Source organism: Culex pipiens, chromosome 2 (assembly GCF_016801865.2).
Source record: "Culex pipiens pallens isolate TS chromosome 2, TS_CPP_V2, whole genome shotgun sequence".
Taxonomy (NCBI): domain Eukaryota; kingdom Metazoa; phylum Arthropoda; class Insecta; order Diptera; family Culicidae; genus Culex; species Culex pipiens.
In genome coordinates, this window is record NC_068938.1 from 152,945,840 (window position 1) to 152,966,113 (window position 20,274).

At 42.0% G+C, this 20,274-nt stretch overlaps 1 protein-coding gene across 8 annotated transcripts in view; it reads left to right on the forward strand.

Moving 5' to 3' along the window:
• The window catches only part of LOC120430004 (rab11 family-interacting protein 4B), a 224,957-nt gene that overhangs the window by 65,058 nt on the left and 139,625 nt on the right, over nucleotides 1-20,274 (forward strand). For all 8 annotated transcript variants that reach the window (XM_052708414.1, XM_052708415.1, XM_052708416.1 and 5 more), the window contains 2 exons: nucleotides 7,627-7,665; nucleotides 15,275-15,389. In XM_052708414.1, the coding sequence (XP_052564374.1) occupies nucleotides 7,627-7,665; nucleotides 15,275-15,389 (154 nt within the window). The remainder of the gene's footprint in view (nucleotides 1-7,626; nucleotides 7,666-15,274; nucleotides 15,390-20,274) is intronic.

The window sequence follows — 20,274 nt, forward strand, 5'->3', positions numbered from 1 at the left end:
CCAAACTATTGCTGGTTGTTGATGGTTATGTGGAGTGGAGTTGACTGTTGCTGCAGGTCGTAGCTTTTGCCGCGAACTGTGAGGTCCAAGTACGCGCGGCTTTGAAGAGAGCTGGGTGCGCACGATGGGTTTTGTTTACAAACTTTGGGTTAGAGCGCGCAGCTCGCGCGCGGATTCCTTTCTATCGCGGTTTGAACACGTGCTGGCGGGGAAGAAGTGGGGGTTAATAAGTTATTTTTTTTTCATATTTTGATGAGGATAGGCTCGTTTGAAGATGAAGCAATGAGATGTTGGGAAGCAATTTGGGGTAAGGTATTTAGTATAGCTGTTAGTAGTTATTGGAGCATATCAAAATTGAAACCAAAATGTGCAAACTGTTCTAGAATCCGTATCAATTCTCAGAATGATTGGTTTAGTGCGGCATCGAAATCTACTTGCGTATGTGATCGAAAGTCTGATCACGTCTTAGCCTTAATTACCTGAGGGATTATCTGGCTTTAGGACTTTGCCGGATATTTATCGCTGTAAACCTAAATTAATTCGTACAGGACGATGCAGAGAAAAAGAGAATAAAGTTACAATCAATCCTAGTGAAAAATTTTTTTAAAGTTTTTTCGTATAATACGGATTTAATCGGAATTTGTTGATGGCAGCTAGGCCGTTGCAAATCTTTTTCAAAGTTTAGTTTAGGAGGAAATAGAAGTCTAACCAACTGAAAACAATCTAAAATTAATTTTCCAGCGTTCAAAATCATGTTTAGCATGTCTGGGATCGATCAAAAATATTTTCAATTTTTATGGAATTCCAATGTACAGCATCGCAAAAAGTTTTTTTTTTCGGCGAAAAAAAATCTCTTTAATACTTTGATATTTTGAAAACTAATGATTGTAAAACAACTGGGCAGGTGTAATATGCATTTTAAAACACTTTTTTCATTCTTATGTTAAAATTATGAATTGTTATTTAAATTTTTATATAGTTTTATTTTTTGATTTTTCGTTCATATTCATCATTTCAAATTTATGTGTTCTTAACTTTCTCGTTGGGAGCAGATGGGAATCGAACCCTGAACCATTCACTTACAAAGCGAACACCGTAACTAGTCAGCCACGGTCGCTCCCTTTATACAGTGAAAAACAATTTCTCTTATAAACAAAGTAATTAATATAATTTTCGCTTTTAACTTTGTGCAAAGGTGGTCCAAATGAAATCCTGACTCATAGGTACCTGATTTTTTGTGAATTTCCGGCGAAAAAATAAAGTTGTTAATTTTGGGGATAAATGCTATGAAATCATTCTAGGAAGCCAAGCGTCTCCATTATTTTTCTCTCTCTTAAAATTAAACAGTGGAGGCGCCTGGTTTTATTCTTTCGCAGGAAATTCCCTACTACTCAATTCTTCAATTTTAGTAAGGGGTTATACAATTATTCATACAGCTTGTAAGTTATGTAAGTTAAAGAAAAAGATGAAAGTTTAATTTTCGTCGATTTTCGCCAAAACCACATTTTTTTCAAAAAATCATAACTTCGCCTCATTTTAACCGATTTTAGCTGTCTTGGACGCAAATGAAAGATGGTAAGTTTGAAAGCCATGAAGGGGAAAATAGGTTTGGAGTTCGAAAAAAAAAACTAACCTACCATTTGAAAAAGTCTTATGAAATCTTTAAATGCCGTGCTTATGTCTGAAAATATTTTTATTTGAGTCCTCCGAAAATTTTAAAGTTAAAAATTGTTTTTTTTTGCGAATATCGTTGAAAATTGTATTTTTTGCAATTTCGTCTTGAAACTTCCTACTTTTCCTGTCATTCTCGCGTGACGAAACAGCCTACTTTTATCTACTAAAAATAACAGAATCGAATAGAAACACATTTCAAACCAAATGCTGAAAAGTTCTACTTTTGAGCACTGAAATGGATGCTGAAAAGTTGAAGTTTTCAGCACTAGTTTTGAAAAGTAATACTTTTCAACATTTTTTTGATTTAAACGATTTATTGACAAAATACATGAACATTCGACTTAAAATTTCACTCAATGGGTGTTTTTCAGAAATGCAAAAAATGTTGTATGGAACTCGTTGCAAACCTTGATTTTTTCAGCACTTGTCGTATTTATGAATGAATGTACGACACGTGCTGAAAAAATCTTCTTTTTGCAACTTGTTGCATAAACTACTATTTTTGACCACCCTAATACGGCGTAAGTTATCTTAATGTCTATACAAAAAATATACAGGGCAAATTATTTTTGGGAAAAAGAACCCCCACTCCCATTTGAGCCAAATCGAAGCACTTTTGTTTCTTTAACTTTCATATGGATGTGATGCACACATGGTTCAGATTTTCAAAAATAATAAAATAGAAAATATTTCGAGCTTAAACCAAGTGGATACAAATTGGCCTCAGCTTTTTTGAGGTATCAAATTTCAAGGATGACATTTCATTTTCATTTCATTCAATTCTTTTCATTCAATTCTTTCCATTCAATTCTTTTCATTCAATTCATTTCATTCAATTCATTTCATTTCATTCAATTCATTTCATTTCATTCAATTCATTTAATTCATTTCATTCAATTTATTGCATTCAAATAATTTCAATTATTTTTATTTAATAAATAGACATTAGTTTTATTTTGCGAAAAACCAAGCGGCTAACAACCCATTGTAATAGGAAATTGCCTTGACGAAAATTTGGTGACAAACACACTAAAATAAGTTTTTTCGGGATACTTGATTGGCAAAATAGCCGAATTTCAACGATAGGCAGATCTTGCAACAGCTCTTTTAAAACACCTGAAGCTCCTTTGTACAAATTATTTGTTCTTTATTTTTTTGGTTTACGGTGACTCGAGCCGTTTAGTCCGAGAATTGTCGTTAAGTTTTGAAACAACATTTAAACAATTACTTGGTGACAAAAAGACATCGTAAAAAAAAAAGTTTGACGGTATCTGCGTAAAAAAAAATGCTGATCTAATTATTTAGATCTTTGACCAATATTGAAGCAATAAAAAAATGTACCGTTTTTTGATACAATTTTTGTAATTCATGATGACATGTTACAAGGTAACATCACTGATTAAAAATTTGTTTCAAATTGGTACGGTTCTCATTTTCACTGGAATCAAGATAAATCATTTTCACACGCCACACTGACATAAAGCTGTCTCTGATGCCAGAATATAAATCATTCTCACATCACTACAGAGTTCTAGTTCCACCCTACCATTTTGCGCTCGGAAGCCCCCCCCGGGTCGGAGATTCATTAGAACAAAGCTAATTTACATACCAGCACAGGGCTCTCCACTAACCAGTAGCACCCAGGTTAGGTGGATAATTATGCTGCGCGACTTACATAGCAAATGAGGCTCTCCCGTATTAAGCTCATTTTATAATCCGCGATGATACACCCACGTCACTCTCACATTTGTATGTATTTTTAATTCATTTGGAGTCGCATTGAAAAAAAAAAATGAGGTAAAATTCAGTTTCAACCATTCAATTTTAACTAAATTTTGAAGCAAAACAGAGTGACCATTTTTTACCATGTAATTTTTACTGTGATTCTATACCTACTTACACAGCAGATTTGCCGGTATGTGTGAGATTAAATTTTACTCACGCAAAGTCGCCGGTAGCCGCAGACATTTCAGCTCGTTTTGAAATGTCTTTGGAATACACAACGAAGATGATTGTCGCGTTTCTCCAGCCAGAGAAGGAGATTATCAAGCTTTCACCTGCCCAAGGCACGAAAAGGCTTGGTTAGTAACTTGCCCCTCTCGTTCACTCCCTTCCTGTTGAAATGCAGATGATGTTGAATCTTTTCTGTGAATGTGCAAAAAACAAACACACATTAAGGTGTGCGTTGTTTCGCAATAAAAATGTTCTTTGTTAGAATACCGGTTTGTTTACATTCACATGTTGGAAGTAACCGGCAAGTTTGAGAGAGATTTTCACAGTATCGATAAAATGTGTGTTGATAACGGTGAGGTTATTTAAGGTTTCTTTTTTTTTCTCTCTCTCTCTCGCACTGTGCAACATTGTTATCTGATTTGCGAAGGATTGAGAACGTTTGATAGCGAAATTCCAGACTCAGGGCAAGTTACGTGTTGATACGGGTTAATTTATGGAACTTGCGTTGGACTTTGATGACGACAATCGTGAATCAAAGTGAAATAAATGTCAGAAAATTGAACATAAAATTCAAACGCACTTGAAAGTTAAGCAAATGTTGGTACTTATAGTTTTGTTGAGACTAAAGAGAACTCCTAAATTTTGCCTGACTCTATGTATTGTAAAGAAAATTTCTCCAATTAAAAAGAAAGCTTCTTAATAACAGTTAATACAGCAAAAAATGTGCAAAATTAACATTAATAAAAACAGCTGTACCCGTGTCCAGCCAGCAGCCTTTTATCAGTCTCGTAGTCGCTTATCAAACAGTGTTTCACCTGTTCTGATGAACACCTTGATGAAGCTCCGTAAGTGTGTATAAGTGAGCAAACATCGTCGTCGTTACACATGTTCGACCAGCGGCTTTGTGGAGTTGCGTGCCTTCGATGCGTCTCGCGACAGCTGATTATCAGCTCCTTGCGTTTAGTTGTGTTGGGGTGTTTGAGTTTGGGGTGGCCCCATTTAGGTGGCAGGTTTTTTGTTATCGTGTTTGTGAGATATAATTAGGACACGCGATTCAAGGTTGTTGGCGCCTAGAGGGTTTTTTTTTGTTCTTCTATGGGGAGGAGGAGTTCGATAAAGGTCAAGAACATTTCGTGGTTGTGAAGGGGGTAAATATGGTGCTTTGAAATGATTGATTAGTATTTTTCTGAGGATGTGACAGTTTTGTCAGTATTTGAGGGGAAATGTAGGAAATATTCATTGATTCGTTTTCGTTTCGTTATTTTGATTTAAATTAATGTACTTTGATGTTCAGCTAGGTACGGCAAAGAGCTTTTTAGGGATTATTATTTCGTTTCGTTTTGACTACACCATGCTTGATTCAAATTATGAAAAAAAAAAATGATATTCATTCTTCTAAAATCAATCCTTCTTTGAACAATTTTCGTTAAACACAATGCCGGCTTTAGACGGGCTTTGATCTAAAAAATCTCCAAAAACCCATCCAGCATTCATCGTTTTATCAAACTCAGTGAACCTCGTTCGGTAAATGTACGAATCGTGCTGAAAAATCTCCTTTTTGCAACTTGTTGCATAAACTACAATTCTGCCATTACAGGAAGGATTCAAATCAAAAGTGCTCGGATTTGGCTCAAATTTTGCATGGGAGTTCCTTGGCCAAAATAATTAAACCCGTATTTTCGTGTTTAGCGATTGGGTCGTTCCTATCTGAAATAGGATTGACCAAATAATGGTATTTTCTGTAGATTTTCGCAACTATCACATTTCAAAAGAATAGTTATTAGTTGGGCTTTCAGGGAAAAATATGTATGGGAACCCGGGACTCGTGGTGTATGGGTAAGCGTGGTTGCCTCTCACCCAGTCGGCCTGAGTTCGATCCCAGAAGGTCCCGGTGGAATTTTTCAAGACGAGATTTGTCTGATCACGCCTTCCGTCGGACGGGGAAGTAAATGTTGGCCCTGATCTAACCTAGAGGTTAGGACGTTAGCTCAGTCTAGGTGTAGGAGTCGTCTCCCTGGGTCCTGTCTCGGTGGAGTCGCTGGTAGGCAGTTGGACTCATAATCCAAAGGTAGTCAATTCGCATCCCGGGGTGGATGGAAGCTTAGGTGTAAAAAGAGGTTTGTAATTGCCTCAACAATCAAGCCTACGGACACCTAGTTTCGAGTAGGAATCTCGCAATCGAGAACGCCAAGGCAATTTGTAGAGTGATTAATTTGATTTTTTATGGGAAATTGGACGAGCTTTCCGGCTTTCCGGTTCCGATTCTCCAGATTTTTCCGGAAAGCGAGAGATGAATTTTGCAATTTCCCGGGAAATCCCGGGACCCGGGAGTTAAATTTGTAGTATGTTTGTTTCAACTGTTATTAAGTAGTAAATGATTTTTTACAATTAAAGGAAACCTGAACTGAATGTGAATTGTAGGCTTTCCTAAACATTGTTGAAAATGCCATAGTTTTACTTTAATAATTATTGATTTTGGTACCTTTCCGAAACAGGTTTCCAAATTTGGAAATAACGTTGAAGAAAAAAAAGTCTAATTATTTTAAATACCTTGAATTTATAATTTCTGAGCTGTGACTGCTAGTTTTTTTAAAGTTAAATTTGAGCTGGTCATGTCATGAATTTCAAATGCTGGATTTTTTTTCAATTTTGATTTTCACTTTCTGAATTTGCAAATCAAAATAGCATTGGTAGAATTGAACTTAAAAATGGCTTTATGTTTGTCTTTTCTGGTTGGAATTTAACTCTTCGTTTGCCGCGGATTAAAGTTTTAATATTTTGCCTCAAAGTATCAAAATTCCCGGGAGTCTCGACCAAATTTCCCGGGAATCGAGAGGCTCAAAAGTGGCCAATTTCCCGGGAATTCCCGCTTTTTTTCGAGATACAGTAATTATTAAATTACAAAGTAAAAAAATATTCAAATAACTTATGCCCTTCTCAAATGTCATTTTCGAGTACAATTCACTTCATATATGTACACAAAAATGGCTTATGTAATCTTAGTATAACATGTAGGTATAAAAAGTTTCATTGAAATCGGAGAGGGTCAGGTACAAAAGTACCAGAAAAATTCCTGATTTGAGCTGGAATTGCTCTGTAACAAAATTCTATTTTTTTCCACGATTGTAAAAATATTTCAATTATGAAGTTTCAATATTTATTGATAAAGCTGACCTAAATCGATGAGGGTCAAGTGTATTTTCACTGTAGTTTACAGGAAACTTTTTATATTACAATAAAATAAACAAATTTTCTGCCATTTCAGTGCAGCAATCATTTGCGGACAAAATTTAAATAGTCATACAGTCGTCCTGTCCTTTCCAACAGCAATGACGCGTACCTTGTTCGGTTTGCTTTATTATTCATACTTTCACGCTCCATGAAAAAAAAGACAGACCCAAGCAAAACTTTTTAGCACTGGAAATCCACCCACTACATTTGCGACACTCGCGCCAGCCCAGCCTACCGTAATAAATTGTTTACGACCACATTTCCTACACGGTCATTTGGAATTGTCGAAAGTTAGATTAAATTTTAACAACTTTGCATTTTTAGTGAGTTTAATGGTTGATTTCCAAATATTTTTGATCTGAATTTGATTTTTTTTTTCTCAAAACTTCAGATATTTCAAATAAAAGTGTATACTCTATAGAAACCAAATGGGTTTTTAGTATGTCCATGTTTTCCACTTTTGCTAGACAGGCGACAATTCCATTAGCATCAGAGTGGAGGCAACCAAAGCTCTCGGTGGGTCCAAAGGGATACGTTATCAAACGAGCAAAACAAAATAGAAGGCCACTGGAAATTGCTCCTGGCTGGTTCTCGGTGGGGGTGCCATTATGAATTATAATGTGTTCTTTGTTTTTAGAATAGCTAATGGTGTTCTTTTGTGGAAAAGGGCTCTGTGGTGAAGGATGCATGTTTTTGGTTGTGCTTTCTAAATTGCCTTTTATTTGACTTTAGAATGATCTAATTGTTTGTACTTTTATTTCCTTCCAGCTCTGGAAAGCGACAGTTGGGATCCAATGCCTTAGCTAAGTGAGTATCGTGTGTGTGTTCTAAATGACGACGATGAAAAGACAACGAGAACTGCGTCATTTTGGCAAACATTTTGCGGTCAGCTGAACTCGAAGCCGTTAGATGGCTCGCACTGTGTCTGTAGAACGAAGCCAACTCAATGTTTACCTTTGCTGGCAGACTGCAGGAAAGCGGAACTTGGGGCAAACACAAATTAAAATACAGCCGGAAAAAAGTAGCGGTGCACAAAAATAGTCGCACATACCATCATCACCTGTCCGTCGTACGTGAGGTGACTGTTTTGAATAAGTAACAAAGTTAATGCTATTTTAGACGACAGGCCCACTCGCAGAGTGGAAGTCCGTCCAAGTCCACGCAAGTCTACCAGCAGCTATAGCTGTCAGAGTTGACGTGATCCGTCCGCGCAAGCAGGCGTTCAGTTATGACAATGACTTTCCACCACCTCTTAGCCTAGTAGAGTTTGGCGGAGACAAGTTGTCGACCTTCGAGACCACACGAGAGAGGCATCTGAAAGGCCTGCGGCGGGGTTTCGTGTCAAGTGGGAGTGCTCTAGACCTCCGGATGGCAAAAAGTTAAGCTCTTGATCTGGATTTGCTGCGAACGAATTCTTTGGGAGGTAGGCTGCCTCTCGCACAGTGAGTTCTTCCAATGTCGATATTTGGAGGTCTGCCTGCGCAAATATCAGGGTTAAAGTGCACAGTCTTCGACTTCTATGTCAGTTTCGAAATGCTTTCAACAGCCATAATTAACATACCAATTGGCACCTCTCTAATTCCGCTTCAGTTGGCTCGATTGCGAGTTCAAAGCTGCGCAAAGCCGCTCGAAGCAGGTTTCTTTTTTTTTTTTTTTTTTTTTCATAAAATTATTTTTATTAGGTCCTTTTCGGTACTGGGACCTGGTTAGGACCGAGTCGGCTTTTGTAATTACATTTGACTTAATAATTACAGAGGATCTTGTGTGTAAATGTTAGTGGGAGGGGAGCCGATTACCCGCGGCCTACTCGGGGTTAGTAGGGAAGGGATTGATGTTAAAGACAAGTCGTGGGAAGGGAAGGGGGATTGTGTAGGGGTCTTGGTTGGCTCTGCTGGCCTTTGCGTTTTGTCCTCAGCCGCAACTCGGTGTCCAGCTGCTGGGGCGTTCTTGCTTTGCTTCCGGTGCAACCAGAAACGACGGCTTTGTGCGAAGGCGAGTTATACTAACAGAAGGAAAACTAACTGGAAGAAAAACTAAATAGATATTTTGGAATCTAAGAGGAACTGATAGATCGGATAGAGAACATCAAGGTCTAGTTGAGATAACGCGTCTCGCATCGGAATTTCTGGTGGTCTTCCTCGGGCCCTGAGGGTATCTTTCAACTTAATTCTGTGAGCCTGGTGATCTGGACACGCCCATACGAGATGGTCGATGTCCTGATAACCCTGCCCACAGTCGCATAAGTTCGTATCACTCATGTTGATACGGTAAAGATGAGCCTTGGACGAGTAATGGTTCGACATAAGGCGGGACATCGTTCTGATGAATCCACGCGTCAAGTCCATTCCCTTGAACCAGGCTTTTCTTTGCACCTTAGGTCGTATGGAATACATCCAACGTCCTTTGGTGTCGTCGTCCCATTGATTTTGCCAATCCAGAAGCGCACGTTGCCTCGGAAAACCGTAGCATTCTTGTAGGCTAATTGGCCTTTCAAAAATGTCTCCACTCTCAGCACCCTTCTTGGCGAGCAAGTCCGCTTTCTCATTACCCGGAATCGAGCAATGAGCGCGGACCCACACCACCGTGATGCTGAAGGACTGAGCCGCCAGGTTGTTTAAAGTCTTGCGTATTTCCGTGAGGAAAAACGCAGACTCCCTGGTCGGCTTCAGAGACCGGATAGCCTCAACAGAGCTAAAGCTATCGGTGAAGATGAAGTAGTGGTCAGGTGGCATGGTCTCGATGATTCGCAGTGCGCAGTAAACCGCGGCTAACTCTGCGACATAAACCGAACTCGGGTCCTTCAGCTTAAAGAACAGCTGATGAGATTCATGATAAACACCGAAGCCCGTACAGCCGTCGAGCTTGGAGCCATCGGTGAAGAATCTGTTGTTTGGAGGAACATGGTTGTACTTTGATGCGAAGATCGACGGTACAACTCCCCGCAGAAGATGGTTTGGGATACCGCGAGTATCGGCTTTCATGGACGTGTCGAAGCCAATCAGGGTGCTGCTGGTTAACGGAGGCGTGCGCTGTACCGTTGTGCTCGGGCTCCACTCCCACGATGACATAAAGTCATAATATAGAAGCATGCGCCGAGACTCAACGTGAAGGTTCAGCAACGTTTCAAAGTTGTCAATTACCAGTTTATTCCTGTAATCACACCGGATCAGGAACCGGTAAGACAGTTCGTAGTAACGTGTTCGCAGAGGCAACACTCCCGCCAAGACCTCGAGGGTCATGTTGTGAGTTGAGTGCATGCATCCCAAGACAATGCGAAGACTTCGGTACTGTATCCGCTGGAGAACCAACAAGCGTGATTTCGCAGCTGTTTGGAAGCAGAAACTGCCATATTCCAGCACCGAGAGTATCGTTGTCTTGTACAGTCGAAGCAGGTCAGAAGGATGAGCACCCCACCGGTTACCAGAGACGCTGCGCAGAAAATTAGTTCTTTGCAGGCACTTTTGCTTCAGGTAGTTAATGTGCTTCCCCCATGTTCCCTTTTGATCGAAGATGGTACCCATGTACATGAAGTGGTCCGACTGCTCGATAGTCTTTCCCGAGAGAGAAAGATTGAGCTGCGGCGGTTCATGCTTCCCCGTAAAAACGACCAGTTCCGTCTTCTCCGGAGAGAATTCAATACCCTTTCCAACTGCCCAATGGGCCAAGTTGTTCAGGGTATCTTGCAAGGGTTCTAGCAGATCGACTTCCTTCTTGGCAGCGATTGAAACCACTGCGTCATCTGCGTACTGTATAAGGGTGCAGTCTCCGGTCAAGCAATCATCGATGTCGCTGACGTAGAAGTTATACATGGATGGGCTAAGGCGTGAGCCTTGTGCCAAACCCATGTAACTTATCCGGGTGATTGCCAGATCACCTTGCACAAAGTGCATGTGTTTTTCTGACAACAGGTTGATGAGGAAGTTGCACATCGTCGGATTGAGACCGCTCCGCCGCAGCTTTACTCCCAACACATCGATGGAGACTGAATCGAACGCACCCTTGATGTCTAGAAAGACAGACGCCATTTGCTGTTTTTTACCACGGGCTATGTCGATTCCTGTGGCCAGCAAGGCTAGACAGTCGCTTGTTCCCTTGCCTCTCCGGAAGCCATACTGCGTGTCTGACAGCAAGTGCTCTTGTTCCATCCATGGTTCGAGGCGGTCGAGGATCATCTTCTCCAGCAGCTTGCGTAGACACGACAGCAAGCTGATTGGACGATACGAGTTGTGGTCGGACGCCGGCTTACCGGGCTTTTGAATGGCAACCACCCGGACCTGTCGCCATTCGTGTGGAATTATGTTCTGCTCCACGAACGTGTTGAACAGATTCAACAGACGCTGCTTGGCGACGTCCGGAAGATTTTTCAGCAAGCTGAACTTGATCTTGTCCGGACCAGGAGCAGTGTTGTTGCCCGTCAATAGTGCTATGGAGAGCTCTACCATCGAGAAGGGAGGATTAGAATCGCTCCCATCAACAACGTCGAATGATGGTTGTGTCGGCACCGAGTCCGGGCACACCTTCTTGGCGAAATCCAATATCCACTTGTCCGATTTTTCCACACTCTCGTTCGGAACGGAACCTCTACGCATGGCCCTCGCAACGCGCCACAGAGTGCTCATGGACGTATCTGCTGGTAGTCCTTCAACGAACTCCCGCCAGTGCATTCGCTTCTTCCGCTTCAGAGTATTACTGTACCTGCGATCAAGAGCTCTGTACTTTTGGAAGTTCGCTCGGATTCCACACTTGCAGAAGTCCACATAAGCTTCAGACCTGGCCGCCGAGAGATCCGTACACTCCTTGTCCCACCAGGGGAGTGGAGGGCGCGTTCGGATGTATGGTCCCGGGACGGGTTTCGTCTGAGCTTGTATCGCACTGTCATAGATCAAATTAGCCAGAAACGCATATTCTTCAAGCGGTGCCAACCCATCTCGCAACTCAACTCCAATGGAGACTGCCTCCGCGTACTGTTTCCAGTCGATATTTCGCGTCAGATCGTAAGGCATCTCCACCGTTGTCGATTGCTGTGGGCCATGGCTAACCAGAATAGCGATCGGCAAATGATCACTGCCACGAGGATCTTGGAGCACGTTCCAGTCACAGAGAACTGCCAGACTGTTGGAACAGAGCGACAAGTCGATGGCACTCGCCTTCGTACCGGACGTGGTTGGCGTTGGTGGTGTTGCGATCCGCGTAACTTGCTTGTCCCTGTTTAGGAGGGTCATCTGGAAGTCGTCGCACAGTTCATGAATCAGATATGCTTGAGGGTCTGTCTTGTGACTTCCCCATTCGGTGCTGTGAAGATTAAAGTCACCCAGAACCAGTCGCGGTGCCTGCAACAGCTCAAGCATACCCCACAACTTTTGTCGAGTTAACGACACCTGTGGGGGAACATAGACGGACACAATGCAAATGTCCAGTCCTCTGATCCTGGCCTGTACTGCGACTGCTTCGATTCCTCCTAGCTTCGGGAGCGTGACCTTTCTAAAAGTGTGGCATTTCCTGACCCCAATCAGTACGCCTCCACCTCTATTTGGTCCTGCCCTGCTCTCTGTGATGATGTTGTACCCCCGGAAAGCTGGCGTCTCATCTCCGATAAGAAACGTTTCGCTCAGCGCAAACACATCACAGTCCCGTTCGAATGCGAATTGTTGAAAATCGTTTAACTTGGGGGTTAAACTTCTACAATTCCATTGTAGGAAGGAGATGCCGTTTTTCGTTTTTGGTGTATTACCCATCAAAGGAAATGAACGACAAGAGGGGCATCGTGGTAGCAAGCTGTTTTCCGATGTGTCTAGCGAGAGGCTCAAACCGCTTTATGATTAAACGCGTCGGTTCACTCACGAAAGAGCACAGCCATTCCACGATTGTGGAAAAAGGAAGGACTCCTTTGAAGGCATCGGTGATCGGATTCGGTTGAGGAACCGGTTTTAGGGGGATCTTTGGCAGCTTGGGAACGGGCTTCAGCGGCTTGAGAGGAATCGGTGCCGGCTTCGGTGTCGGTTTCGGAGCGGGCTTCGGAGCGGGCTTACCCGACGGACCGAAAGGAAAATCCTCCTCGAAGTTCAACGAGTCACTTTCCTTACCCTTGCCGCCAGCGGCTTTTCTGGACTTGGAAGCCTTGTTGCGCTTCGGGTTTGGCCCGGAAGAGTCACTTTCCTCGTCTCTCTGGAAGAGGACCTCCACATCGGAATCTTCGTCCCCCGAGTCTTCGTCCGCCAAAGGAGCGAAGCGATTGGGGTGGGTCACCTGACTAAGGATTTCCGCGAAGGACTTCTTGGAGCGTTCCCTCAAGGATCGCTTCATCTTGTCCTCGCGCTCCTTGTACTTTGGGCACTGTCGAGTTTTGTGCGGTTCCCCGCCACAAAGCAGGCATTTTTCAGCCTGCTTTTGGCATTCCACGTCCTTGTGGGGGCCGGCGCACTTTGAGCACTTGCTCTTGTTGCTGCAGTAGGTCTTGGTGTGTCCCAACTGCTGGCAGTTTTCGCAGCTCATCACTCGCGGAACGTACAATCGAACTGGAAGCCGAAGCTTGTACAGCTCAATGTAGTCCGGCAGAGCTGACCCTGCAAAAGTCACCCGGAACGAGGCAGAAGGAATGAACTTCTTCTGGCCACCCTCGGTGGTGATGTTGCCCAGTTGCCGGCACTCGAGTACCTCCACAGCTGGAAGTTTAGGGTTCTTGAAGCGTCCCACCGCCCTTGAGAGGTCGACAAGCGACAGACTGTCATCGGTCACCACGCCGTCGATTTCGACTTTGTGGGCCGGAATCCAAACACGGTACTCAATGCTGAACCGCAGATCAGTTACGATCTGATTAGCTTGCACCGCGGAGTTCACGATCACGCGGAGCTTGCTCTTGTTCAGCTTGGTACATTCGACCACCCCAGGATAGTGCTTCTGCAAATCCTTGGTGATCTGCACAAAGTTTAACGGCTTCTGTTTGGGCCGGAAGAAGACCACCCATTCCGTTTGCGATCCCTCTTGATACTGACGAGGACGAGGAATCGGTTTTTGAGAATGAGGATTCAGGGGCGGGGGGGGATTTGGATCCGGATTCGGCACCGGTGTTTTAGGAGGAATTGGATCTGGATTGGGAGGAATCGGTTCTGGAGTCAAGGGAGGAATCGGGTCTGGAGTCAAGGGAGGAATCGGGTCTGGAGTCAAGGGAGGAATCGGTGGTTGAGGGGGAACCGGATTCGGATCTGATTTAGGACGCTTTCGCTTCTTCGTCTTAGACCCGTCCGAGGATCCCCCTTTACCGCCAGCATCCTTATCCTTCAGGAAGAGGTCCCTGTTGGTGGTGTTTGAAGGAACTCCCGAGACAGAGTCCTCCATTTCCACGTCCTCGTCACCATCAATGGTTGAATCGAATTCAGATTCTTCATGTTCCGACTCGGTCGGATCCATGATTGTGGAGAAACGGAAGAAAACTAATCAAAACTAAAAATAATGAGACTAAAATAACGCAAAAGAAATGAGAAAAAAAACTAACAGGAAAAAAAACTATGAGAAAAAAAAAAAAAACTAAAAGCAAACAAAAAACTCGCCTTTCACACTCACCGCCGAACTGGCCGCACTGGCTGCCGCCCGCAGCGGGATGCGCGGGAAGCTCGTTTTCGCGCGCTTGTTGTTGTTGTTGTGCTGCCTGCTGCTAGCCACACACAAACACCGGGGTTGTCTCCGACCTGGCCTGGCCGAAAACTGGTCCGCCGACCGCAGTCGACTCTCCGGGGCCGCCTCCTGCGACCACCGCTCGTCTGCGTCTGCCGCCGCCTTCTCCTGCTGCCGCCTCACGGAAGCGGGAACTCGGGAAGCTGCCTTGGGGAACTGCCGCTTCTGCGCCGTCGCCGTGTCCACTTCGTCCGAAACGTGGTCCGCACCACCTGCAACCGCCGGAACGGGAAATCGCCGTCGAAAACGCCGAAAAATCACACCAAAAACTCGCGTGTAAGAGACTCGCTAAACACGACCGACTCGCACCGAGTTTGACAGGGTTATGAAGCAGGTTTCTTTAACGAGAGTCACGTTTGCAGAGCAGGAATGATTACGGACTTTTCTTGCAGCGATCGATAACGATGTCTCTTCCTGTCGCTAATTGCATAATTCACGTTGATGGCGGCGAGATTTCCCTCGACTTACATCGTGTATAACAGATTTGCTATAAATTATGGTTTGGAATAAGCTGGATGTGCCATAATCATATAACACTTACTTGGTTGTAGCTTGTACTCAAACCAATTGCAGCAATCTTACTTAGTTTGCTATAACTTAAGGCTCTGATGGAAACGTTTCTGCCATAACAGTATACCAGTTCAGCTTGGTTTGCCATAATGTACGCGCTCGTTGGAAATATTTCACCCTCTTTCAGTATAGCAAAACCAACCATAATTATACCAACTGTTTCGTTTCATTTTAGCCACCTATACAGATCATCGAGTTTCAACTCGTCCGGCCGGAGCTCAAACTGTGATACAGCAGAAGACATGTATAGCGATGTAAGTTTGGAGGACGTGCAAGACTTAAACCATAAGGTGAGTGGGTGGGGTTTTGTTTTTGTTTGTCGGCTCCCTCCCTGGTGTAAATTTTCCTCCCTTCCCTTTTCCCCCCTAAAAATCCCCATTTTCTCGCCGCATGGGTTTATGGACGTTTGCTTTGTGTGAGTGCCCGAGTGTGTTATGCTGATTTTCCCCGATCTTTAAATAATGTTTACGTTCGAACACGTTTAGCAAATGAATCACATCCGCTGCGAAATTGAGAAAAATTGCTGCGAATCGAAAGAAAGGCAGAACGATCTGGCTGAGAAATTTCCCTTTAGTCGCTCGAATGGACGATGACAACGACAAACGATGATGATATCACCCTTACTGTTAAAAACGCCGGTGGTGGTGGGAGGATCTCGGCCATGATGACAACGTGGTTGACAGCGGGAGGTCAGCTGAACTCAGTAATTAACTAATTGACGCTGAAAGATGCTTTTTATGTTGTATAAAATGTGTTGTTAGAAGGCAGATGACGATGTTGGGTTTTAAAATGGTTGATGCTTTGAATTAAACAAAAATTAAAAAAAAAAAAAACAGATTAATGATAAAAAATATTAAAAAATCTACTTCTTTTATATATTAAAAAAAAATGTAAATTTACCACTTTTCCACTGAAATGTCACTTTTCTAGTCTAAATTGAGGCCATATTAAATCATAGAAGCGATAATATCAAACCTTCCAAATTTACACATCTCGAGATACTTTTTCAAAAAGTTCCAATTAACCAAATTTGGTTTTGTTTATTGGGTGTTTTTGAATACCCCTCACTTAAGAGCTCGAATAATTTAACCTTTTAAAATGTTGTGATTGAAAAAAATGAAAAAAAAATCGAATGGTTTAGAAAATTTCACAGGTGTTCCACTTTGTATCATTCAAAATTGAATCAATATTTTCCAAGATATCATCGATTGAAAATTGAGGGCCAAGTGGTACTTTTTATACTTTTAATTCGTACTTTTTCATACTTTTAATTCGTTCCAAGCCTATAATAAAAGAAAATTGCTGAGATTTTTCTTAGATTTAAACATGGATTTTTCTCCCTGGGCATGAGTAGAGATCTCAACGCCGTTAGCAATGTTGGCTTAAAAATAAAATTCATTGGATAATATCACCCTCCCCCAGCCAACATTTTTGCCATGCGAAGCGGGCCTCTAACACTGTGTCTAGGTAACACCTAGCTAGGAGCGATCAGTGGACAAACACAGGAGGTGATCCCAGGGTCGATTAGGAGTTCATGAAGCAAATTAGTCGTCTCCCACCCCTTTTAAATTGAAAAATGAACTCTGAAACCAGCGTCTACTCACAACAGAAATCGAGGCCTCTTCTAGGCATTGTAGGGTCTAAATTACTGTTTGCCATACAATTTTGAAATCAATGATTAGAGTATTTAGGATAATTATTTTCAACATTACAATATTTATCTGTTTGTTATCTCCGCATAACTTTCTATAACAGGTTTTTAAAAAAATACTTTCTGTTGTTACCTAAGCCTTTTGCTTGTTCAACAGACAATTTAGAAATGTTAGGTGTTAAGCGGAATTAAGCTAGACCATTTAGAAATTTAGAAGTGCACTTGGGTTTAGGCACACTTATTTTGACCATGAGCTTCAGTTTTATTTTTATTATTATTTAGAGAAGATTTGTAGGGTTTATTCTTCCTAATGAGTTCTACGTTCCTTAGAACTTAGGAGAAAAAAGATACTGCCGCCACCTTTGTTTAATATTTGCAGCTACCCAGCCTCATCAGCGGAGCTGGTCAAAGGATGACCAGGTCAAACTCGTTACTGACCAATTCCGACATCTACTGGCGAAGGTGATCTAAGACATCTGACGGCGGTTGCGGGGTTGTCATCTTAAAAGCTAAGTAACAAATCAGTAAGGTAATCGTATTATAGGCCTGCCTATTATGGTCATGTTGAATACGATTAACTACAACACTAACCATTTAAACTTTCAGCAAACAAGACTCATGACGGACGTGACAAGACGAGGGCCTGTTAAGCTGTTAAACATTGTTTTCTGTTGTTTTCTTCGCTTCTGGGAATTAATTACTTTCGTTGATTGATTGTAAACCTCAACATATATAATCATTTTGATAATTTTGCGTTTGTTGGGATGGTTTAATGATCGGTTAGTAAAGGTCCATTTGTGCGTGGATAGTGTACTCTGTTCGCTAGGGTTCCTTGGAGTCAGTTCTGTGGGGTTTAACAGTCTCGACAGTTGAAACCTATAGTGCTGATTTTGGGAAGCTCGTGCGAACGGGGTTTTCAATAAACATTGGGGGCGGCGATGGCGGCGATTGAGCACGAAGTTTCGATTTAGCTTATTTACACCATAACACAATTACATACTCTCACAAACACAATCTCATTTTAACCTACCCAATCATGTCCTCAATCCCCGCTCCCATGGAGTGCGAGCGATCCGCATGTGATTGACACGACCATTACCTTTCCTTTACACAACCGGACTTGGACTGACTTGATCCTGGCTATCCCACCTCGATCCGCGAAAAAAAAAAAATTTAACATGGATTTTTCTGAAAATTTACCCGAAAACGGTGCATTTTATCAAAAATTGGTGCATTTTATCAAAAATTTAGAAAAAGGACTTTTTGATCCCAAATTTCTCATCTCATAAATGTTTTTAGGAAGCTTTTTCGGGTGAATTCCATAAATCTTTATTTTTAAAAAATCATAATTTGGCAAAAAACAATTTGTGATAAAAAGTAAATTAAAAATATGACTTATTGTTTTCTGTGTACATTAGGGTGTTTCATCCAAACAAAAAAGTTCTCAGAATCAGGCAAACCAAGGTTCCCCTTGTAGAGGATACCCATAGGGACTCTCATGCCAAATATCAGCCCATTTGGTTGAGAATTGGCCTGTCCCCAGCGGTTCAAAGTTTACATGTAAATTACCATGGGATTTTTGTGTTTTTCGTTCAATCGTTCCTACAGGTCTGGGGACAACATGGATTCACTCGGAATAAAGACAGGTGTGTAGGGGATGGTCCAATGAACAAGTTCCAGAAGGATTTAGGGTTGTCCATTCTGTCCCCAAGGTGCGCATTGGATCGACGTCCGGTGTCTCCAGAATCAACGATTCACCCTTCAAATGTACGCATTGTCCTTAGTATGCTATGACGGCTAGCTGAAAATTACGACGCCCCATGTCAGACAGTGAACACGGTTTGCCTGATTCTGAGAACTTTTTTGTTTGGATGAAACACCCTAGTGTACATGTTTTTCCGAATAGTCCTAATCATAATAAATTTTGCACAAGACACCAAATCGATTCGAAAATCCCCTTCAAGATACAGATTTTCGAATATTTGCGTAGCACTTTTCTATGGACACATTTGAATTTTTATTAAGACTTGTTTGAAGAAATCAATGACGCAAAATGGATTATTTGAACACAAGCAATCAAAGTTTGTGGGTCTCGTGGCGCAGGGGTAGCGGCTTCGGCTGCCGATCCCGATGATGCTATGAGACGCGGGTTCGATTCCCGCCTTATCCACTGAGCTTCTATCGGATGGTGAAGTAAAACGTCGGTCCCGGTTTCTCCTGTCTCGTCAGAGGCGCTGGAGCAGAAATCCCACGTTAGAGGAAGGCCATGCCCCGGGGGGCGTAGTGCCAATAGTTTCGTTTCAATCAAAGTTTCATCCAAATAAAGAAATACAAAAATTTAAAACAGAGTTTTGTTTTGGGAAATTCTTGAAAAGTGCTCTCATACAAAATTTGTAAAATTATCAAAAAAGCCTTTATTTGATCAAAAATGCATTCATTATACTATGTTATACATTGTATTTCAAATATAATACAATACACAGTAAAAAATGTGTAGTTTTGGAAGGTGTAAAATTTAATGGTTTTATATCACCTCAATTTAGACTGAAAAGTGACAATATATCAGGAAGACGAAAAATCACTAATTTTTCCTGACATAAAAGATGTACACATTCCAAGATGTAATATTAACGGTGCACATCAGCCAGAGCTTTTTGCACTAAAATTTTTATGTTAAAGATATTTTAGTATCTTCAAAATTAGGGGACCTATCGAAATTATGTTTCGTTCATCCCCTAATGTACTGCCTTAAGAATAGTTTACAACAAAATTGACTTCATTTTACAATCCGATTGTTGCAGGATTGGGTTCGTAAGTTTGACAATTTTTGAATAAGAAGGCAACAACTTCCTTGGTTGCTGTGCACCCTTAACATGATTGCTTTACTGTGTACACTTTACCCACTGATTTGTTTTTTGCATGAATTTTACTTTTTTGATTTTTTTGGAAATTTTGAAGACTACATTTTGAATAAAATTTGCATTTGCCTAATCCTGGTATTTTTCTATTGATGAAAATGTTGCGCTTTAAATGAAACTTTGTCAATTTCCCAAAACGAACTATGAGTTCCTGTTTGTGTTCGTTTTGTACCACCTGATCTTTACAGTATAAATTCCAACGTTCCACATGGTTTAACCGCGTGTGTTGAAACCCAATTTGTACTGAAAAACGTACACATCCGCTCCCCATCGACGTCCATTCATTTTCGACACCAGAACGACCATTCATAGAACCGTCCAGTAGCAAAGCAAATTCCTCGACTTCTAGTAGAAACCCCAAATTACCCCGATTCCATTGTCACTGCGCTGCACCTTCAATTGGCCATCGTCGATGCACTTTGGTAGTCAATTTCGGACACGCAAGTCCCTGGCTGGCACACGACCAGTGCTGCCTCGCTCTAATGCACTCTCCAACTCCACACCTGTCCACGGACGTCAACGGCGCTCGGCCGTTCATAACCGACTAAATCCAGTAATTAAGTGTAATTTCGGTGTGCCGGCTGTTTTTTTTTCGTTGGTAACCTC